At 41.9% G+C, this 23998-nt stretch overlaps 2 protein-coding genes and 1 pseudogene across 14 annotated transcripts in view; 1 reads left to right on the forward strand and 2 right to left on the reverse strand.

Annotated features, from left to right (window-relative positions):
- Window positions 1–1413: 1413 nt before the first annotated feature.
- Window positions 1414–12099, reverse strand: ZSCAN25 (zinc finger and SCAN domain containing 25). 12 transcript variants are annotated; one of them, XM_011385567.2, is made up of 8 exons: window positions 12036–12087; window positions 10868–10979; window positions 9558–9978; window positions 9239–9321; window positions 8412–8613; window positions 7719–7810; window positions 6372–6498; window positions 1414–3230 (listed from the first exon to the last, which is right to left on the reverse strand). In XM_011385567.2, the coding sequence occupies exons 3-8, from the start codon at window positions 9946–9948 to the stop codon at window positions 2398–2400; spliced, it is 1728 nt and encodes a 575-aa protein (XP_011383869.1). In that variant the 5' UTR covers window positions 9949–9978; window positions 10868–10979; window positions 12036–12087; the 3' UTR covers window positions 1414–2397. The 12 variants fall into 12 exon arrangements, with proteins under 12 accessions (XP_011383869.1, XP_011383868.1, XP_011383873.1 ...); XM_011385566.2 differs by lacking the exon at window positions 12036–12087 and adding an exon at window positions 11862–11979; XM_011385571.2 differs by lacking the exon at window positions 10868–10979 and having other exon boundaries at window positions 12036–12099.
- Window positions 12100–19262: 7163 nt separating this feature from the next.
- LOC111734046 lies at window positions 19263–19381 on the forward strand (annotated as a pseudogene).
- A 517-nt stretch (window positions 19382–19898) lies between these two features.
- The window catches only part of TMEM225B (transmembrane protein 225B), a 30647-nt gene continuing 26547 nt past the window's right edge, over window positions 19899–23998 (reverse strand). Inside the window, exons 10-11 of one of the 2 annotated variants that reach the window (XM_011385579.2) lie at window positions 20301–20507; window positions 19899–20097 (exon numbers count right to left, since the gene is read on the reverse strand). In XM_011385579.2, the coding sequence (XP_011383881.1) occupies window positions 20338–20507 (170 nt within the window). In that variant the 3' untranslated portion in view covers window positions 19899–20097; window positions 20301–20337. Of the gene's footprint in view, window positions 20098–20300; window positions 20508–23998 lie in introns of those variants that run through there. The other variant, XM_023526202.1, reaches the window with a different exon arrangement.

The following is a 23998-nucleotide window of genomic DNA, read 5'->3' on the forward strand; positions in this document are numbered from 1 at the left end:
ACACGAATATATATTAAAAAATAAGGCTACTACAATTACATGGAAAAATTCTCTTTTGAGACATTTCTGAAGTATCCATAAGCTTTGGTCTGAAAGCAGACAGGGAAGCCACCCACGGGAAAAACAGCAAGGCCCAACTCCTACTGAAGCTTCTCTCAAGAGATTCCAACCGGCTGAAAACTCAAGTGTCCTGTTTGGCTAAGCATATGATCAAAAAGAATCTACAATTTAGTTCAGGTAAACAGAAAGACCATTGATAAGGAACTCCCAGTTCATGATGGCCCCATGCTCCTGCCCAGCTTTGGAATATGGACCTCTTAGAGAAGGCTCAGCTAAAGACAGTTAGCCCCCAGGTCCTACAGACCAGAAGCCAGAGGATTAGGAAAAGCCTTCTACTGAGCCTGGCTGCCAGGTGGCCATAACCTTTGCCTGGCTTGTATGGGAAGTAGGGAAAAAAGAGCTGATTTTGCATCTGGACCTCGCTGTTGCTGAGAAGTAGCAGCAGCACAGCACCTCAGACAGCGGACGTTTCAAGATACATTCTGATTAGTGCAGCCTCATGAAGACAGCTGAGGGGCCAGTAGGGCATTTGCTAAACTGAAGTTAAACGCCATGGCTATCTACCAATAAATGACTGATAAAATGACGTGTTCCAAAGTAAACTGAGTAATGCAAATCTTTGAGTTAAAATCATTACAATTTCTTATTTACAATAGGAAGTGGGGGGGGGGGGGGGTGGGAGGAGTCTCAGTAAAAAAATATTAAGAGGCGTCATGTGACAAATACATCTTGCAATTATAGTACACTGTCAAAAGACTAACTTACAGTACACTGTCAAGACTTACTCAGCAGCCAGTGTTCAGAGGCACAGCATTTACAATACCGCAGGGTAGTCCATGTGAGTTACGGTCTCCAGAATTTCAAAGAGAAATCCTTTAGTGATGGCAAAATAATATAAGAAAGCTTAAACACAGCTGCAAATACTGCCATCTTCTCATTTTTAAAGAAATGTATTATTTAAATGCCTATAAACATCTTTATTTTTCCTAAATTGGCATTCATGCAAAACAGACTGCTACCATCTCATCTCCAGCTGGCATTCAGGACCCCAAGCACCTCAGATGACAACAATCTAGATGCATTAAGGACAGAGATTACTAAGAAGTAGGTGGCAAACACATTTAAGGGCAAGAAGCTGACAGGACCAAGGCACAGGCTCAGATCCCAGGTCCAGAGGGCTCATGAGAGCATCCACGGGTTCCACCTTGGGTGATTCTGAAGATCAAATACATTCACTGAAATCCATCAAGTCATGAATTTTCCCATTTTGTTCACTGATATATGATCACCTAGAAGAATTCCTGGCACACTGCTGAGTGTCAATAAATATGTGTGGAATGAATCAAGTAAGGATACAGAGAAAAACATTTTATATACTATAAAGTGACATCAAATACAGAGTATTAATACTAGTTCATCTTTCAGACTCATCTAATTAGATCTTTATACAGAACTGAATGGTTTTTAAAATACTCTGTTTATTCAGTTGATCAATAACAAAATACTTATTTCCTAATACATGTGTAGACAGCTGTTACAGTATAAGGAATGGAATGAGGCAACTTTACAGATGAGGGCAGAATGTTACAAAGGGGACTACAAATAAAGTAAAATAAACGAGGCTGCCTGAGTGATCCCAATCAGGGAGGGAAAGATCCAGCACCCAAGCGGGCAGGGCAGAATGAGTGAGCATGAGAAAAGTACCCTCCCACACAACACTCATCACAAATGTAACTCAGAACACGAGAACTAGTGTTTTCATGTGTGCTTCCAATGCTAAATCACAAGCTCTGGGAGAACAAGGTCTCATTTGTCTAGTTAACCACTGTATTCCCAGTGCCAGGTGTATAGCAGATATTTCATAAATATTTGTTAAATGGAAAAGAGAGTGGGGTGGGGAGGGAGAATCTATCTTTGCAGGCAGGATACAGACCTCAGAAAAATTAAATTCAAGCTGCCAACACTGGACGAAATTTTGCCTTGACTACCACCGGACTTGCTCAGGAGGTGGATATGAATATTCCACCGAAAGAGAAAAACCTCAACCTGAATTGAAACTCAGAATATTGTTTCCCCAGAAGATGCTAAGAAAAACTGTTAGCACCACTTGCCTGAGAAGCTGGGGACTCAAAATAAATCAGGCCTCACCCTTGTCCCTTTGAACAAGAAGAAAATGGGTCCAAGGGCCTTTCTGCACCCCATCATCTCTCAGCGCCCAAAGCCCTTCAGTGAGTAAAGATGAATGACATTCTCCAGTGAGGTCTCCCTCTACTTGGAAGGTTCCACCTTCTCCAGCACCTTCCATCAGCAAAAAAGATGCATTTCCGCAGAGCACCCTTACTGCATTTGGATCTCCTGGCGATGCTGAGTTTTCTGGTGCCGGTTGAGGATGGACCTCTGGTTGAAGCTCCTCCCACAGGCAGGGCAGTGGTAAGGCTTCTCCCCAGTGTGGATCCTCTGGTGTCTGACCAGCCGCTCCCCTTTACTAAACCGCTTCCCACACACCTGGCACCCATAGGGCTTCTCCCCAGTGTGGGCCCGCCGGTGCACAGCCAGGTTAGCATTCCTGCTGAAGCTCTTGCCGCACTCACAGGTGTAGGGCTTTTCCCCCGTGTGAGTTCTCCGATGCACCTGGAGATGCTGCCTCCGGCTGAAGCTTTTCCAGCAGTCTCCACACTTGTAGGGCTTCTCCCCTGTGTGACTCCGCTGGTGGACTTCGAGGTGGTGCCTCTGACTGAAGGTTTTCCAGCACTCGATGCACACGTAGGGTCTCTTTCCCAGGTGGGTTCTCTGGTGCTTCATGAGGTACTCTCTCAGAGTAAACCCTTTCCCACACTCAACGCAGCCATAGGACTTCTCCTCTTCATGGGTTCGCTGGTGTCTGACGAGATTTGAGCTCCGACTGAAGCCTTTTCCACACTCGGGGCACTGAAAAGGCTTCCAGAAGGAGCCATGGGTCGTGAGGTCATCGGGCAGGGGTAGGATGCCACGCTGGGGAGGAGGCGGCCCTGGCACATTTCCCACAGAGCTACTGGATTCCTGCTCACAGGTTCTTCCAAGCTCAGGGCTCTGGAGAGCGGCTTCCCCAAACCTCTCTGATGTCCCCTGAGCAAGCGCCCCCTTGAGGTCTGCCGGCTGAGTTTTGGCCTCCTTTTCTTTGCTCCCACCGCCTATAGGATGAGATACAGACTGATTCTGTAGCAGCTATGAAAGTAAATTTATGTTAGAACTTGGCTTCTAAGGGTGTCCCATAACAATTCCTTCCTTCTTTTATCCTTTGACCAAAAACCTCAATACATTTTACTTTTACTGACCCTAAAGTCAGAATTTCCTTTACTTCCTTCCATTTCTGTCATGGACTGAATGTTTGTGTCTACCCCCCAACCAAATTCATAGCTTAAAGCCCTAAACCCCAATGTGATGCTATTAGGAGGGCCTTTGGCAAATAAATAAGGTCATGAGGGTGGATGCCCCACCTTTGATGGGATTAATGTCCTTATAAGAAAAGGAAGAAGGAACCAGAGAACCAGAGGAAGAGAGAACCAGAGTTCTCTCTGAATAAACACAAAGAGGTCGTGTGACTATGATCGCTCATGATGGGATTAGTACCCTTATAAAAAAAGAGACACACACACACATCTCTCTCTCTGTCATGTGAGGACAAGTCAAGAAGGTGGTTGTCTGCAAGCTAGGAACAGGGCCCTCACCAGACACCGAATCTGTTGGCACCTTGATCTTGGAATTCCCAGCCTCCAGAACTGTGAGAAATAAATGTGTTGTTTAAATCATTCAGCCTGTAGTATTCTGTTGTAGCAGCCCAACCTAAGACAAACTCCATGCCTTTTTACAGAATAATCTGCCACATTTTAATGTCTTCAAACTTAACGTTCTAATTCAGACTTTTATTTCCTTCAATACCTAACTCATTGATTTCCCCTAACAAACACACCCTGATTGTTCTTACCCTGGGTCTCTTCAGCACACATGTATTCAATTAGCACTTTGTTTATTCTGCACTTATTTATGTGACCTTTTGTAAATGCTACTTTACATTCCTTCCAAATGTTTTGCCTTCCTTAGTGATTATAAACCTATTCCAGCAATGAACTACTTGCAGTTCTCCGCATCCTCTATTCAGCTCACTATCCCCGTTCATGCTGCTCTCTCTACTTGGCCTTGTTTTATTAATCTGGATCTCCCGGGAGCCTGGCAAGGGACTGACTCAGGGAAGATGCTTAATGACTGCTGGATGAACAAATGAACTCAGTCTGTCACTGACGCTCTTGTTACAGGTGGTCTTGTCACAGACCACATCCACGTTACCATCTCTTTTAGGACCAAAATGAATGTGAATGATATTGAAATGCCTCGCCCTTTCTAAAAGTCCTTCCTCTGATCCCTCTTACACTCTAAGTTACCAGAACACTTGTTTATAGAAGAAGAGGAAAGAGAAGATAAAAAAAAAATGAAAAAATGTACCAGGAAGCAAAGAAGCCAAGAGAGAAATGATAAGTGGCACTTAAAGGGGAAAAGAGTCCTTTCAGACAAGACGATTAAAAGAGAAAAAGAAAACAAACATTACATTCTTCCTAATCTGATAAAAATATGGACACGGTTATTACCTCTGATGTACACTTTTTATTTTATAAACTTTTCATGAAAGAAAAAGTGTATAAAACATAAATGTAGAGTTCAAAGAATTTTCATAATGAACACAACCATCCAATTCAAGAAATGTTACCAGCCCCCAAAATCATCCCCTCCAGTGACTATATCCTGCTCTCAGGATAACATGCCATCCAGACTTTCATCACCATAAAGTGCTTTTGCCTGTTCTTGAACTTTACATAATTGATTCACACATTGTTTCTGGCTTCTGCTCAATAATATGCTTATGAAATTCACTCACATTATGGTGTGTAGCTGCAGTTACTGCATTCTTTTTTACTGGTGTATAGTATTATACTTTAAGAATATATGCTGACCTATTTATTAATTTGACTTATGTTCATTTGGGTAGTTTCTAGTTTTGAGGCATGTTGCACAAGCTCCTGAGCTCTGCAGTTATCTCTGAGGGTTTCCACATCCTCTGCCCTCAGAGAAACCTTACATCTCTTTCTCATGGTGTGACAACCACGTACTGGACCTAGGTCTCCTGAGCCCCCTCCCTCTAGTGCCCCTTACACTACTCCGTAAGGACCATTCTTATAGGCACCTGGGGTCTTCACTGGACCATTAAAGACTGTAAAGGCAAGTGCCTTTATTTTTAACTCTTCATAGTGACTAGCAGAGTGTTAACCACATGGTAAATGCCAAATTTACCCCATGGGTTCTCTCATGTCCCAAAGGAAGTACAATGATACTCACTCATCCCTCAACATATTTCAAGATGAAAAAAAGCCAGGAGGAGTCAGGACATATGAATGATCAGTACCTACCTTACAAAGAAGTTATTAAAGGAAAAAGAATTATAGGGAACAAAGGTGAGGGCTATTCCCAACCACGTTTGTTTTCCTCTCCCTACTCCACTCCCCATTCAGCGCACAGAGATTTTTCCACGCTGCTCTTCACCTTGACAGTCTCCAAGCCCCTACAGTGGCCCCTGCTGGCTTTCCCAGAAGGGCTTTCATCTGAGCTTCCCTCTTTCACTCTCCCCTCTGTTCTCCTGCTGCTCCTCCGCCTCCTATGAACTCCTCCCACGTGTGTGATAGCCAAGTCCTCCCAGCTTCCTCCTCATATGAGACGTGCCCGACCAAGGCTGTTTGCTCTGTGATATGGGCTCACACCCACCCCTCCTGTCTCTAAAATCCTACTGTAAGCTGTTGTGCCCTCCTCTGCACACACCACATGCTCCAAAGGTTTCACTTTCGTTAACCCTGCCCCAACACAAAGCTATTAACATGGGGCCTGCATGCAGGAGGCACTCAATAAATACCTACTGAATGTACGAGATCTGGGGATCCACCTTCTGCTGCTTTTCTCTTGCTCTCAAGCCCTCAGTATATTCAATTGTGGACACAGATTAGGTGCTCAGGGAATCCTAATGACCAACCTGTCTCATCACAGCTAGAATAACTACCTTGTGTTTTCTTGCCCCTGTCCATTCCTCTCCTGACAAAGAAATGCACCTAGCCTGTTCTCACATCCTTGATCCATGCTCTTACCCTGGTCCAGTTTACTCACCTGCCATGAAATCCCCTTCTGTTGTCAGTATAGCATCGGGTTCTAAAATCTGGGGCAAGGGCAAAAACTCTAAACTGTAGCTTCCAAAACACCTCAGAGTCCTACCTATGGGATGGAAACAGTCTTACCTGGAGGTGAGACCCCACAGTCCTGTGGTTCCACGTATTCCCCAAAGCAGTCAATCTGGGCTGGGGTCACATGCCTCCACTCTTCCTCTGGGAAGGCCAGAGCCATATCTTTAAATGGTCCCAACCCCTGAAACAATAGGAGATTTCTATGGATAAAGAAATAATCCCAAAGTAGGAGCAGTCTAAAAGGAGAGAGAACACAGGGGACAACGCTCAATAGAACAGAGCAAGAAGATGGAAGAAACCACGGTCCTTAGATGGGCCCAGGAGCAGAAGTGCCTACCTCTCAAGAGTTTAATAACAGAGAATAATGGACTTGTTTGAGCCACTTTATTTGAGTCTCTGCTGCACACTTAGCTTGTATCTAACAACCACGACACCTAATTTCCACTTTTCAATTACCTCCACTCAGTCCTCAAGCCTGATCAAACCTGGGAGCTGCTATTTATCCTCTCATTTCAAACTGATTTTCCCTCAAAGATAAGTAAAAATTTGGGCAAGCCCTGTCTTAACGATGCCATGTTTAAATAAATGCACTGTCATTCGTGACACCATGAAGAACTATTATGGTAGACAGGGAGGGTCTGACCAAATTAAAACATGCTGTCATTCTGCATTTCTCCAGACCCTGTCCTTAGAAAACAGGAATAGGAAATGACACAGGCGTCAAACCCTAACTAGTACTGCTTTAGCTATATCAGACTTGACTCACTTTTTTTTTTTTTTTTTGCCAAATTATCTCTTTCCTTCTACAAGGAACTCTTCACTGTAGGACTCGTTGTCCCCTTCAGAGAGGTGCCACACTGGAAATCCCCCACTTCCCTGGTAATGCTCAGCATCTCATGGAAGAGACTTACACCGTGGCAAGAGTACCCCATCTGTGCTCTAGTTACTCAACTCATGGCAGGCTAAGACATACAAACAGGCCAAAACTCCTGATGTGACCAGAGTAGGGGCCAGAGAAACCAGTCTGCTCAGCACTCCTGGGAGCTCCCAACCATGAGTCAGCTGCCTTCCAGCTGACATGGCAAGAGAGGAGGTCCAGAGGAAGAGCAGCAGCAGAAGTATCCAATAAGGCTATCCACAAAGGGGTACTGATCTGGCCAACCACCACAGCCTAGATAATACAAACCAGTGAATTTAGCCTTATGCCTGGACCCTAAGGCTCGATTCAAATAACTAAGGGTGGTAAAGTGGAGAGAACAAAGCTGTCATGCCCATCAGAAAAAGAAAGGTAGAATAATTCAATTTTGTGGGTGGAGCTCTGTTGTGCAGAGAAATCTTGGGAGAAGTGAGCCTCACTGAAAGCAATATCATGATCACCAGAAGGGTAGAGGCACAGCTTACCTGAGATCCAGCCGAAAGGAATCCAGCTGCCATCTCCTGGTCTCTGGTGTTCACAGTGGAGAGGCTAGGACCAGCCTGAAGAATTGGCAGAGCTGAGCAGAGGCGAAAAAAGCATGAGCAGTATTAGTGTTGTCATGCAATTAGCTCACAAAGGTGTCCACTGCCTGACACAAAAAAAAGCAGGAACCACAAGGAGACTCCAGAAAGACAGGGGTTTGGGTGTACCCTACCCTGTTCTCAGCTGGGAGATGGTCCCAACCCAATACACTCTGCCCCTTCAAGGCTATTTGTGCTCCCTACCCCAGGAATAACTCCCTTTGAGATTCAGCAGCACAATAAAGTCACACATTACTTTTAGGGATACGGTTTGTCTGCCTACTTAAAAAAATATATCTCTACATGTTAGCTGCATATTTCCTGGTGGTTTCTAGAAGAGATGTGAGGAAAAGGAGAAGAAATGACAAGAGAGCATGATCCCAGATATCCCCTGCAGAAAGCAAAGAGTCAAGGTATAGAAACGATTTCACTTCATCTGTTTTCTACTGAAGTCAATAAAGTAGCCAGGAAAACTTAAAATTATACCTTGCAGGTAACTTTAGTTTATCAACTGCTGGGTTTGTAAAGGAAAAGGCGAGGGGGAGGGCACAAAGAACCACTACCTATGCCCTTGCTTCCTTATTGCTTGCATCTTACCCTGCTCCTGGAAGGTCTGCGTCCCAGCTCCAGGGGCCTGATTGAGCTGCTCCTCGGTGCCTTGGTCTAGGCTTTGAACTCCTTCCCCATGGGACATCCCCCACTCAGGCTTGACCTCCACTGGCCCCAGGTGGACACCTGGCTCCCAAGGACCTCTGCAAAGTGCCGTCTCCTCCTGCTGTCCCTGCATGTGGCATGGAACCTAAGAACAGTCCCCAACACCTATTAGAACAAGGCCTGGTAAGGCTATTATGAAGGGAGTTGAATCAAAACCTAAAAGTAGAGCCAAGAAAAGAACCATCCCAGCTGTGGGGGAGAGGAAGACAAGCTGGCTCTGTTCTTTGCCAGGACAACAGTGAGAAAGTGAAACGGAAGCTAAACTAACTTTCTCAGGCTCTGAGCAACTTTTATGTGTCCACGCCATTTTACAAGAGTCCCTTCTGTCTGCCTCGATACAAATCAAATTCCACCAGGAATAACATCACAGAGAGCCTAAATATTGAGAACTTTAGCCTAAAACACTCACCACTAGGAAAAAAATTCCCCAGTTAGATGATAAAAGTAAAAAATAGAAAATTCCGACTCTTCAGTGAATTAGCTAGTAAGAAAAACTTGCTATCTTCTTTCCTAGCCAATAATCAGGTGACTGTATAAGAGAGTGACAGAGACATGGCCAAGAGTCCCAAGGACGTATCTGAGGTGCAGTTATTTGATGTTACCAGAATACCACCACAGCATTGCTATGTGAGCCATTTGGGCCAACATCTCAGATGTGGAAACAACAGTTACAGATAACTCTTAGTGAGATATTCACCAAATGGACTTCCCTGCGTCCCCACATACAGCTCTGCCCAAAAATGAATGGGTGTAGGAGGGACTTTGAAATCCATCGCAACTGCCTTCTTTGGGCCTGAGGGTCACAAGGGAAATAAGGCCAGGCCTCTGCCCTGATGACCCAAAAAGAAGCCCTGGGAATGGCTTTTCTTGCTGAAAACTCCATTGCTTCCCAAAAAGTACCTCAGGGAGTGTGGGAACAGAGGAGAGAGATTCTGTATCTCATCAACTCCCACTACTTCCTCAAACCTTTCGATTCTTTAATTCTCCCCTTCCCACGCCAACAAAACAAGACCCGAGACCCCTTCTCACCCACCGCCTTGGCCTCCAGTGCTCTCTCTGTGAAGTCCTCCACCATGGCCACCAGGGCCTTGCCACTGTCTGGGCTATGCTCCCGAATCCAGGCATAGAATTCTCGGGGCAGGATGGTCAAGAACTGCTCCAGCACCAGCAACTCCAGAATCTGCTCCTTGGTATGAAGCTCAGGCCTTAGCCACTGGCGACAAAGCTCCTGGAGTTCCCTGAGGGCTTCCTGGGGACCGGCTGCCTCCTGATAGCGGAACTGCCGAAACCTCAGCCGAAAAATCTCAGGACTAGGGTCCTCCCTTCCCCTGCCCCATGGCAATTCTTTCTCCAATTTTACCACAGGAACACCCATCTGCTGCTGAGGATCTTCTGCCATCCCTGGACGCTCTTTAAGCATCTTCACACTCCCACCCAGAAGACTGACGGTCTGTTGGGAAGACCAGACAGATAATAAGCATAAATGAGACAGGAAAAATCAGTCGACCCCAGTTGTCTCTACATCAATGACTATTTTGCTATAGTACAGGGTTATTACCTTCTATGAGGCATTTTCAAAAGACTGAACATATACCTTGAAAATCATGTCAATTCAATTCAGTATTTGCTAACTACCTAGTATGAGCAGAAAGTAAATACAAAATGTACAGGATTTAGCTTATTCCCGCAAATACCTTAGGATGCCATTAGGTAGATAACACTACAATCAGAGAATAATATGAGATGGGTGATAATTAGGTCAGTCTCCACAGCCCACTCTCCAACACTACAGGAAATATACATTCAACACATATATGTGCCAGGCCCATAGAAACTAGAAATACAACAGAGAACAAGAAAGACAAGGTGCTTGCCCTTTGAAGTGCATACGTTAGTAGAGCAGACAAAAAAAAAAATAACCAAATAAATTAAAATTTTAAATAGGAGTTAAGTTCTAGAAAGCAAACAAGTAGGGTACTCTATTCATAGAGAACAAAGTTCAAGAAGACTTTTCTGAAGAGAAGACACTTAGGCTGAGACATGAAGGGTGAGAATGAGCCAGTCATTTAAAGAGCAATTGAGGCTAGAAATTACTCTGTGTCAGATAAGAAGCCCAAGTACAGTGTGGCTTCAGCAGAGTGAGTGAGGGACAGAGCTATATGAGAAGTGGTGGCAGAGGTAGGGGAAAACCAAATTATCCAGGGCCTGCGTCACATTAAGAATTATAGGCTTTACTCTTATTTCTTATTTTAGTGCAGAGCTACATGTTTTACAAAGTCGCTTTGCCTAAAGTGTGTTGAGAACAGATTAGAAGGGAAAAGAAGGGAAGCAGTACTTACAGTGATCCAAACAGGACTTAGATCAGGATGGTGGCAAAGCAGCAGACTAAGTCAAGACATATTTTAAAGGTAAACCCAACAGATTTACTAGCGGCTTAGATATATGCTCAACCTAAACAAAACAGAGCAACATATATACCATTATAATTGATAGAAAGATTTCTAACTTGTGTAGGTTTTACCATTTAGAAAGCATGTGAATACACACACTCATTTAATACAATACTATGTGAGTACTACTTCCCCTACTTTTCAGATGAAGAAGCTGAAGATCTAAGAGGTGAGATGTCTGGCCAAGGTTAGCCTCCCACCACATATGGTTTAGATGAGAAACATGGGAAACCAAAAAGAGAAAGGGAAATGTAGATTTAAGTACTCATGAGAAAGAAGATGTTTGTACTAGACTGGAGAATGAGAACTATTTAATTCCACTGGGGGTTAGAGGAGGTGACCTAGGCTGGGAATCAGATCTGGAAGTCCAAAGCGGTAAGGGGCTCCACTTTCGGGATGGGGGAGCGGGAAGGATTACTCTAAAGGGAACAATAAATGAGCAACTGGCAGGAAGCACCTGTGAAGCTTCTGCTTAATATTCTATCAGGTGTTTGTGTATTTATCTACCCTTCTTAAAACTATTTTACATTTTCAGTCTATTCATTTTCTCTCCTGCATCAATTGAGATTACTTTTTCATGACTTGCTAACTATTGCATTTAACACACTATCCCGCAAATGTTTACCAATGTGTCTGTGTCTACCAGATTCCCTAAAGGCAAAAAAGGTTCTCACTCATTTTCTATCTCTGAAACCTGACAAACAGAAGGCGTCCCATTGCTATTCGTCTAAGGAGTGTCCTACGTCTTGCTCTAAAATAACTACTTTGACTTTCCAGAGAGTTCCATTTTGGTTCAAAGTCTCGGGTTCGTGGACAGCACTGCGTTAGACCATCCCTGCCCTGGCGGGATCGGCCTGGCGGGATCATCCTCGCTCTCTCCTACCTGAGCCTACTGCAGGCGCCCCCAGTCACCCCAGGTCCCGGCCAGCCAGGCCTCGATGCCGCAGGAGGCAGCTCCGAGGAGACGCGCCGCCCGCAGCTGCACCGCAGCCCGAACCCTGGAGCCCCGACCGCCGCCCTGCCGCGCCGCGCCGCGCCGCCACAAACCGGATCTCACCCGCGGCGGGGTACCCACGCCGGAATCGCCAGGGCCCTCGGCAGACCGGAAGTGGGCCGCGGACGCTGTCAAACAGGTGTGTAAGGAAAAGGCTTTTCCGTTTCCTCTCTAGGACTCTCGGAGGTCAGGGCGTCTCGATGGTCGCTCGTCCCCGGGGACCGTTCAGAGCCTGCGCGGGACCGTGAGGATCTCTTTTCCAAGATAACTGCTCTCTTCGGGGCTCTCAGTCACCAGGCCCCTTTTCGCCTCTATGTCTTTGCACTTGCTTTCCTTCTGTGGCAAGGACTCTCCAGGCATACATCGGGCACAGTGCCTCCCTCGAGGAGCTTTAGAGTCCAGGGAGTCAACTCGTGTTCATTCTACGCACCAGGGTATTTTGTGGGAAGCATGGGAGCCAAGGGTGACGGGGCCAAGGGCACTGAATATTATAGGTTCACAAAGAGGGACCTCGACCCCAGTAATTGGGGAAGGAGGGGGAAGAGCTGGCACCTGAGCTCAGATTCGCAGGGTGGACCAAAAGATGAGGTAAGGGTGTCCCCAACCGAAGGAGTGCGATGATCCCAGCGAGTTGGGAGGTATTAACGGCATGACCACACCATCAGAGCCACTGGAGAAGACGGTTAACCTAAAGGCAATGGGAAGCCACGGAAAGGTTTAAAGACCGGAAAGCCGATTTTAGAAAGATGCTACTGAGAACCCTACAAGAAAGACTGGACAAGAGGAAAGGGAGGTGGAGAGATGAGAAGATTGCAGCCGTAAAATGTGGCCAAATAATGCAATCCAGGAGAATAATGGTGAGAGAGAACTGTTGATGAGACAGGGGATTGCAAGGAGGGTTTAGATATGAAAACTATTAGGGAAGTAAAATTGGCAAGGTTTGAGGATTGATTGGATCTGGAGAATGAGAGGGAAGATGGAATAATTTAGTAAATGACAAAGGCTATATCTCGTATCAATAAGATAAGAATAAACTTTAAAAGCAGACAACTGGTTGGTTATCTGGAAAGAGAAGTTGGGGCCATAACCTTCTATCACACCGGGGCCACGTCCAGGATCTCAGATTCTTTTATATTACAAATGAGACATTAACAGTCCATCTTGGAAATAGCATCAGATAGCCTCCATTTACTAACATACACTCAAATCCAAGAGGAATAAGAATGGAATTTACCATATAATTGGTAAATTTTCCCAGATTGAGCCAAGGGAATCTGCCTGGATTGGCTCAATCGGGAAAAATGAACTATACCTAGCAACACTGTTTTTTTAAAAAAAAAAGAAAGCATTCTTCATCTCGTTGTGGAGAAGACATAGAGAAGAGGACATTCTGGAAGAGGCAGAAGGAGACTGGGTCAGATCACAGGTTTCTAGGTTGGCTTTGGAAAGGAGAAAGGGGCTCTCCTGAATTGAGAAGAAAAAAATCAAAGATGAGTGATGGTCTAGGTCAGGGGTAAGCAAACTTTTTCTAGGAAAGAACAGGTAGTAACTCTCCTAGGCTTTGTGGAACACATAGTCTGTTGAGTATCCTTCATTTTTCATAATCCTGTAAAAAAATGTGAAAACCATTTTTAGCTCACAGCCAGGGCTAGATTTGACACAAGAGCTACAGTTTGCAACTCCTGAAATAGATTTTTAGATTATTCTAGAGAGGTGTTTAAGTAGTTCATTCTTGGCCTCTTCTCAGTGATGTTATCTGCTGAGAGTGCAAGGGACAATGATAGGCTTCGAGCTTAAATAATGGAGCAAAAATTGGAATCTGTTGTGAAGAATGATGTTGGAAAAAATTGTAGGGTGAATGGAAAGATTGTCAAGCCACACTGAACACCCAAGTGAGACTGAAAACAAGTGACACAGTACACACAGTTGTTTGTACAATCTGGAGGGAAGATCTGCAGAAAACAAACAGCTGGACTAACCCAATATTGGGATTTGTCATGATGATTATGAAGAATGCCATGCGGGAGGTAAGGAGGGCTCTGGTGGGAGAAGGTTGTATTGAGTGACCATGGAATCTAAGCTAACAGAGAGGAGGGATAGAAACCAACAAGAAAAACAAGGAGAAGCTGAGGAATTAGAAGTAAGGATAAAGCTGCGAAGCAGATTGCAGGCATTTTTCCAGAAATGTTACAGGCAAACTAAGCATAAATTGCATATTTTCTCTGTTTTCCACAAAGAGAATCGTTCCATATTCTGTTCTGCACTTTGCTTTTATTCACTAAACCAGTTTAAAAAGTAGCAATAGAAACTATTGCTTATAGCAGCGGTCTCCAACCTTGCTGGCCCCAGGGACCGGTGTTCCTATAAGAATCTAATGCCTGATGATCTCAGGTGGAGCTGAGGTAGTGATATTAGTGCTGAGGAGTGGCTACAAATACAGATGAAGCTTCACTCGTTTGTCCGCTACTCACCTCCTGCTGTGTGGCCCGGTTCCTAACAGGCCACTGACCAGTACTAGTCCATGGCCCATGGCCCAGGTGTTGGGGACTCCTGCACTAAACAATATATCTTTCCAAGTCTATACATATTGGTCTACTGCTTTCTTTTTACTAGCTGCAGAGTATTTCTTTGCATGTATTTCTCAGGACTTATGACGCTTATTAGTGGACTTTTAGGTTGTTTCCAGCATTAGGATTTACCAGAAATCTGGGATGAACATTGTTATACATAATTCCTTGTGCACTGTTTGCAAATAAATCTGAAGGATGAATTCTGGGACATGGAATTCATGGGTCTAAAAGTTATCAGCTACTGTTGTCAAATTATCTTGCAAAGAGGCCGCACCAATTTCCACTCCCACAAACAGTGGGGGATAATATTCGTTTCCCCACAATCACATCAGCAGTGGATGTTATCAAACTTTTTCATCTTTGCCAGTGTGATAAGTGAAACAAATTCGCCCCACTTTTTAGTTGCATTTCTTAATTATGAGTGAAGTTCATTATTATTCCTACCTTCATTAGTTACTTGTATTTCTTTTTCTGTGAACTAGCTATTTTTATCCTTTTTATCTTGTTTCTGTTGGGTTATCTCTTATTAATATGGGGGGGTTTAGTCATTAAGAGAATTAGCCCTTTATTAAATGTTTTGCAAATATTTTCCTATTTGTCTTTTGTCTTTTTTAATGGAACTTCATGCATTGCAAGATTGTTTTATGAATTCAAACTTATCTTTCCTTTTTCTTTGAATATTTTTTCACTTCTATACTCCAAGATGATTTTTTAAATCCCCATATTCCCTTCCAATATATTTAAGGTTTTGTTGTTAAGTTGAAATCTTAGTTCTGTCTGAAATGCATCTGATCAAAGAAAAAAAAATAGAAGTCCAGCCTCCATTTTTTTTTCAAATGTCTAGCAAGATTTCCTCAACCCTATTGAAGGATCTATTTTTTTCTTTTTGATTTAAAAGGCAAATTTTATCAAGTATTATATTCCTATGTAAAGTTGGCTCTATGTTTGGACTTTTATTCTATTCTGTAACTTGTCTGTACCCTGTGTCAGGACCTGACAAATTGTTTTAATTACTGCAGTTTTATAATATCTTTTATATTTGGAAGAGTTTTTCCACATCACTTACTCTTCTTTCCCACAGTTTAAAAAGGAGACTTTTGAAGAAAAAGTCATCTGAAAACCACAAAAGAAACCAGCCACATTCCAACCTCAAGCTCCTGGCCCTGAGAGATCAGACTATAACCAAGAGAAATAGCATCAGCCAAAAGGAGACAAATTTCAGAGAAGGTGAGCTCTGCAAAAATGAAGCCTTTTTTTTTTCCTAGCAAACAAGATGCTACTGAATAAATTGGGAGCATTGTGAGGGCCTGAGAAGAAGAGGGAAAATAAGAAGGGAAAGAGAAAAGGACAGAGGGGTAGAGGGAGAGAGGAAAAAAAATTATCTGACTAAAGAGAAAAGGGATGAGGATATTGAGTGAAATACAGAAATAGGGAAGGGGGTGCTAGAGGTTGTCATTACCATGGAGAGGAAACAAGAGAAGAGGCAGCAGAGTTTAGTTAACCCATTTCTCATTTGCCCTGAGAATACTGGCTGGTGGCACTTGTGACAGCAGCGTTTACCCCAAGATAACTCAGGGATTACAGTCTTAACCTTACCCCCAAAGTTTGCCACGATATATCTCACTTTTATTATTTTTGCATCGCTCTAGGATATCGATAGTCTTTGGAAACAAATGACATCATTCTACATATACATTGTTTTTGGTAGTTGTATTTCCATTTACAAAATATAGATAATTCTCAATTGCTGAAAAAGTCAAATCCTAGATGTTCTGCTTTTGTGTTGTTCCGTGCTTTGAAATTTACCACATAAAAAAATTATTAAATATTGACCATGATATGCATTTGTTATATTTGGATTAGAGACAAGTTCTGTTTAGAAATAACTCCAAGAACAGTTTTCATATTTTACTTTCACATCGAAAACCAGTCAGATTTGCTTCAGCCTCAAAGAGCATGTTTATGTAAAATTAAATTAACGCTGGCAGCATGCTGTACTTTTTTTTCTAAACAGGAAATGGGTTAAAAATAAAAAATTTAAAAACCTGTACTGAACACCAAAGGGCCTGGGGGGTCAGGTCTGGCATTGGAGTAAACATTTCACCTGTTTCTTTATTAATATGGGTAGAATATCAGGCCTGTCTTTAGCAGGACAAAGTAAAATGGCAGAAGTGAACATTGTTGTAGCATTAACTACAGAAATGAAGGTCATAGGAGTTCAAAGTGCTGGTATCAACAGTTTGGGATATTTGACTTATATTACCCAACTTACTCTTAGAAGATTTAATATGAATTTTCAATTGGTATATTTACATGGTTCAAGAGTCAAAATCATATAAAAAGTTAGAGAATTATTGCTTCTACCTCTGCCCACTCCACCCGGCCCATTCCTAATCTACCCCATCTCTAAAGATTTATTAGTTTATTGTATCCCTTTAAGTGTTTATTTACAAATACTAATATTTGTATATTTTCCCTATCTTTTCCTCCTTTCTTATACACAAAAAAGTAGATACCTTGCTTTTTATCATGCAATATGTCCTAGAAAATGTTCCACATCAGTACATAGAAATCTTTCTCATTCTTTTTTTTTAAGCTAGTGTGCATATAACATAATTTAACATCTCCTGTATTGATGGATATTAGAGTTGCTTCTAATCATTTATTACAAACGCTGCAGCAATTAATACCTTGCACCTATGTCATTATTAAATGTGTGCAGGCATATTCGTAAATTGAGAATATTGGGTTAAAACATTAATGCTTCTGCAGTTTTGTAGATATTGCCAAATTCCCCTCAATACAGATTATTTTGCACTTCCATCCACAACATATAACAGTGCCTGTTTCCCCACAGATTAGCCAACAGAATGTGTTGCATGAAATGACATTTTGGTATACTTTTCTCAACTTTTTGGAAATTTTACATTTCTTCTAAGTTGTGAACACATTAATAACTTAATAGTGGTTAAAGTTTGTGTTTGATAACCCCAATATTTGGATCATCACAGCATCTGCGATTGTTTTCCGTCAGTCACGTTTTTTTGCATGTCTAGTAATTTTGCATTGTAAACCAGTATTTGAGAATAAAAGAAGAGGTTCCAGGCCTCCCATGATGGGACAGTCCTTTGTTCCAGAGTGTCTATTCCAGTAAAAAACAAAGCACTGCCCCAATCATGGAAGTTTACCTTTTTTTTTTTTTAATCAATTTTTGCAAGTAAATGTAGACTCCTTTTTGATAGAAAGGAACTTTCAGTAAAATTTTCTTCAATTTTAGTTTTAAATATTGTTCTATTTATTTCCGTTTTCCTCCTCAGGGACTCCAATTATACATACGTCAGATCTCCTTTACATGAGTTTTATAGCTTTTACTTTCACTCTAAACCTTTTATTTCATTTTCTTCACTTTTATTATTCTTAATACTTTATGTCTTACTGTTCTGGTATCTATTCTCCTTGGTGTTTCTTATAATTTTATCTTTATTTCTGACTCTTTCCAGTTCTTTCTTGAATTCTAACAGTTCCTATTTCACATCTCACTGTATTCCGGCCCTCATCTTCTGTTGTCAGGACATTTCTTCTCTAAATTCCTATAATTCTGATTTGTGGGCTTTTCTTTTTCCTACCTGCAATAGCTTCATTAAGTTTTTTATCTTGGAATATTGGATTATAATTTTCCTCTACTTTGTGGCAACACTTTTGTTGTTTTCTTCATATCCAGACTTCTTCTTCCTGTGCTACCCTTGAATTCATATTAGTTTTACTTTTATTTGAATGAGTTTGATATTCCTGGACCAGCTATTTGGAGAAGGATACTGTGAAAAAGGAGTCAGGTAAGTAGAACATTCCCAGTTTCTCAGTGCCAGGGCTTTTTCTTCCATGGTTACATTGAGGGATACTTTCTTTAATATATAGTGTAGCCAGGATTCCTCTGATTCTTATATCCCAATAGTTCAGAAGGGCTTGTACTACCACTTCCTTCCTTCCTGCCATTCTCCCCCAGTCATTGCTGTTGAGATACGTCATCTGCCTTCTGATCACCTCTTTTACAAGTGGTGCTTTCTTAAATCTTTCCCTTTATAGACTCCCATGCACTTTCCGTGCCTTCTCTGCCTCAACACACATGCCCCATGTTTCTTCTCTATCCTGTTCATAGCCATTCCTTCTCAAGGTGGGTCCTTTACAGACATCTGAAGGTTAATATTTGCTAATGATGTTTGGAATTTGCCCCTACTAGAACCCCTGTGTATTTTCTGACTCCTCCCTCTCAACTGTGCCCATCATGCCATTCTTCCAGTTGTGGTTTCCCATACTGGTCCTGCTGGTTTAGGGTGGTTTGGGCCACAATTACATATTTTAGAGTTTGTAGATTTTCTTTATTCTTAGTTTCACTGACAATTATAGTTCCTATGTGAATTTTGGGGGGAGGAAAAGTGAGACAGCTGGAAGTAGGCTGTCACCATATCTTTATAAGAAACTCTCAAAGTATCTTTTGGAGAGAAACATTAAAAACTAAAAATTATACTTAAAACACCTAGTGGCTGTTTTTCAGATATATATGTCTTAGCTCCTCTGCTTGGATGTGAGCCTATGGCAAACAGGAACCTTTGTGTACCCCCATGGTACAGTGTACAAGGTTAAGCTTAATGAACACTGACAGTCCCAATGGAGCCCACTTGACCAGCCACGTCCATCACTTCTCTCCAGAAAGACCTACGTAGTCTATGGCCATCCCACCCTGAATGTGTCCGATCTCGTCTGATCTCGGAAGCTAAGCAGGGTCAGGCCTGGTTAGTACTTGGATGGGAGACCACCTAGGAAGACTAACTGCTGTAGGCATTAAAAAATAAAATAAATAAATAATAGAAAGAAAGAACAAACGAAAGAAAGAAAGAACGAAAGAACGAAAGAAAGAAAATGTACTGCTTAAGTACTAGGGGCTTTTTCCACGTATATTCCTTAGAGAGAGGAGTGGAGAGGCACTGTTACTTGGTATTGTTGAGATGAAGGGTCTTGAATCACTGTTCTGGCCCCCCACTGCCCCAAAGCATTTTCACTTCCCAGCTACACCCATCCTACCTGGGAGGCTGAGTGCTCCCCAGTCTGTAACCAGCATAAAGACTGGGGGGGTGGGGCATGTTAGAGGCATACTCAGGAGGCTTCTCACACTAGTAGAAGGATGGAATGCTGAGACATTGACTGGCTAACTTGCCTTATGTTTTTCCCAGAGGCATAGACTCATAAGGCTCAGGTTTCCAGACCTGGGAACTCAAGTTTGGGGACGTTTTCACCTTTAACACCACCTAGCCCTTCCCCCAACACATACTTAAGAAAAGTTTCCTGTACTGAGTCACACTTTTGTATGGGGACATCATTTTTTCTTTTTAATGTGACTAATTCAAACACCTTTTGTTGTGATTACATTCTGTTCAATTTTTGTTTTATGAAAGTTCACTTTAAAATTTTGTTATATTCCTGCCTCCCCTTCCTGCCCTCCAGGCTGGGTTTTTGAGGTATGGATTGATAGGCAGTAGTCCTCCTTTTATTGAAAACACCTGCAAAGAAAGGCAAGAAAATCAATCAATCAGGAAGCTCTGAAGAATTAAAAAAAAAAAAAACCTTAACAAATTTCGAATATGAGCGAAATAGAATAACTTTATAGGGAAGTGAAGTGTTAATTTGACATTTGAGAAGCTCATCAGAAATAGTAGAGACTGGCAGAGAAGGGGGCACCACACACCCACACACATGTACTCACACAGCTTGACAAATGGCAGAGGACAGACTCTTCTGGACTAGATAATTGTCTCTTCCTTCAATAGTGTCTCCTTTTGTATTGAGCTTAGTTCTTCCAAACTTTCCAGATTGTCAAGGTCCGAGATTTCTTGAGTCGCCTCAATTTTATGGGAAATGGGCAACAAACGGCACCTAAAGCAGGCTGTTTCTTGAAAGAGGCAGATGGTACCTAGATAACAGCAAAAATTTGGCACAGGTTAGAATGTTGCACTTCATGCCCAAGAGGTCAAGAACGCCCTCTAATGCAACTCCTTCTAGTCTGTACCTGCCCTAATACTCCTCTCCAACCTAGTGTATTACAGACACAGAGAAGAAACAGAATGCATCAGAAAACCAGGCATGCAAACAGATGGATAAACTCACAGAACCATGGCCAGTGCTAGAGCATCTTAGCAATTGTCTAACCATTAATAGGTGAGAAAACAAGATTTAACAGAGGAAAGTTAAACACAAAACCCAGGCCTCTTGATGCCCAACTCAAGACCTTTGGTAAAGTAAAGAAAGGAAAAAGAGAATTGATGTTTAAAAGAACAAATGGAGATACCTTAAGTGAATTGTAAATGCTGTATTAATGTTAACACTAAGATAAAGGAAAACTACTTTCAGCATTATACTCTCCCACTAAATACTAGATACTCTCTCACTAAAAAAAAATAAAAATAAAAAATAAAAAATTCTAAATAAAATATTTCTTGAAAAACTTATTTGCAGATGCACCATCATGTTAGCATCAGAGTAAGATAGTCTTAGAATATCTTTTCAAACCCATAATGAAAACAGGAATCTAGAGAGTTAATAAGCAAGCATACAATTAGCCTTCACCTTGGAGACATACTCAACCCAGGTGACTCTGGTTTTCTACTGTATTGGTCATTTGGGGCACAAAAAATAGCAGAAAAAGCCTGAGACCTGCTCAAGATGGAGAATTTACTAAGAGTCTGCCATATGAAGCTGGAACTTCAAAGTTACTTGTATTGAACAAGAATTCATAAACATAGGCTAGCTGTTATATGCATCTGCAGCTAAATTCATAATACCTATGTATTTTGTTTGTGATCCTAAGCTAGTTGTGTACTCACACACCAAGCAGAAGCAAATGCAGATCCTTTTTTTGAGGAAACATTTTCAAGACAGGCCTCAAGAATTTCCACCCCCCCCCCACCCAAAAAAATTCCAAGGAAAAAAAATTCACTGCCAAAAAACACAAAAGATACCACAACCAAATGCCTACAGAAACAGCAGCCAGTAGAGTCAAACCTGCAAATAATTTGCTAAACTTATAAGACACAGAATGTAAAATAAGTATGTTAAACATGTATAATGAATGTACATTTAGAAACAATTAAAAATATAAGGAACAAGAAAGTATAAAAAAGACAAAATTTAGAGGAAAATACCATTTCTAGTTATGAAAATAGATTGAAATGAAAATGTAACAGATAGGTTAAATCGCAGGTCAGGCACAGTTAAAAAGCAAATGGATGAAATTGAAGATATGTCTATGTAAGTCATTCAGAATGTAGCCCAGAAAGACAAATGAAGGAAAATATGAAAGAGAAATTAAGGCATGGAAGACAGAGTAAGAAGGTCTATCAGATGTCTTCCTAGAGTTCCACAAAGGAAAAAAAAAAGAAAAGAAAATGAGAAGATAAAGATGCTGAAAGACACTACTCAGATTTAGTTCACAGAACGAATTCTAACACAAATACCCATACTCTGCAAAATACCAAAGAAAGTCTAGAGAAAAGAAAGACCACCTTCAAAAGAATATTTTACAGAGACCCAACTTCTCAACAACAATAGAAGTGGAAAAATAGAATAATAAATATCTTGAATGCTGAAAGGATAACTGTCAAGTTAAAAATGTGTGTTCAACAAAACTAATGAACAAAAAATAAAAGACAATTTCATACAAACAAAATATGAGAGTGTGTCTTTAATTGACCATCATTATAAAGAGTGTATTTTCAAGCAGAAGGATAATGTTCTTAGAAGGTCTAAGAATGTTTGATGAGCAACTAAGTCGATAAATACATAGGAGAGTTTAACAAATATTAAATGTATATAATAATACCAAATGTATAGAATTTTTTAAAACCATGACAAAATTAAAACATTGGACAAAATAGCATATAAGTTGAGTGGCAGTTCTTGTACTATTTATGAAGAGAATAAATATGTTGATTATCTTTCAGCTTTGTTAATAAGCATTTTAAAATGTCAAAGGACAATTACCAAACAAATAAATATACACCATATAACTTCCAAACTAAAGAGATGACAAATTTAAAGAAAATTATATACATAAAATTCAGTCAATTCAAAGCAAGGCAAGAGAGTTAGGGGCAGGGGGAAACAAAAAAGAACTGAAAGCGCAAATTAAGGTGGTAGAAAAAATAAATGTAAATCAACTAAATGCTCTATTTAAAAGACAAAGTTTGTGGGGAAGCAGAAAAAAAATGGCATAGATGATAGAGGCTGTGTTCATTCCTCTGGCGACCAAATCAAAGTTGTGACAGAAACAAGGAGCAAAGAGCAAGGAAAAAATCACCTGAGATATGGATGAACAAGCCATACAACTAGGGAGAAATCTAAGAAATCACCCTGAAACGGCAGAAGGTAGGACAGGGCGAGGACGCGAGGCTGCCCGGCCCAAGCAGCTGAGTGGGACAGAGGCCATAATAGCAGCACGGCAGCCGGCAGCTGCTGACGCCTCTTAAAGGGCCATGTCCGCAAGCGGACTTTCATAGTGACGGACCTGCTTGCTCTGAGCTGCAGTGCTGATTCAGCTGGGCATGAGGCACCAGAGAATTACAGTGGAACACTGAGTTGTCGGGGTGAGGGCTGAGGTGCGACTTGCCCTGTACAAAAGTGCCGGCGGTATCCACTGTTCCTCTTTTGAGCCCTCCCTCATCCCAGTGTGCAGACTCAGTGCTGCCATAGCCATGACGTCATCAAATTAGATAACAGAGGTCACTCAGCCCAGAGGATTCCCTGAAACCCGCCTCCCCCAACTTGTGGCCCCACCCAAGACACATCCAGATGTGTCCTTGCTTAGTTGGGTGCCCCTTCCTGAGCAGTGTCTAGACTCACACAGGTGGCAGCTGGCCTTGGTTTCTGGTGTGGCCTTTGAGGCAACTATAAGCATAGCTTATAGATGGATTGCTTGCTGAATCTTAACAGGTGGCCCCGGAGGGGCACAGGCTGGGGCTAAATTTGGCCTGCAGCTGAACTCTCAGGACTGTGCCACTGGACACCTACTACACAAATCCACACTAATAAGACTAGGAGACTTAGGAGCTTTGCTCAGTACATAGAAACAGACACAAAAAGGCAGCCAAAATGGGAAGACAAAGAAGCAGAAACCATAAGAGAGAACAGAACAGAAATCCAGAAATAATGGAGTCGAGCAATCTAACAGATGCAGAGTTCAAAACACTGGTTATAAAGATGCTCAATGAACTCATGAGAAGTGTAGATAAATTCAGTGAGAACTTTAACAGAGATAAAAAAAAAAAAACATAAAGATGGAAATGGAAATTAGAAAAGGGAACCAGTCAGAAATGAAGAACACAATATCTGAGATGAGAAGTATATTAAATGGAAAAAACAAAGTGAATAAAGAAGAGGATCAAATGACCTATATAGAGGATGGGAAAG

The sequence above is a fragment of the Pteropus vampyrus genome, unplaced genomic scaffold (genome assembly GCF_000151845.1).
Source record: "Pteropus vampyrus isolate Shadow unplaced genomic scaffold, Pvam_2.0 Scaffold739, whole genome shotgun sequence".
In the NCBI taxonomy this organism is placed as follows: Eukaryota; Metazoa; Chordata; class Mammalia; order Chiroptera; family Pteropodidae; genus Pteropus; species Pteropus vampyrus.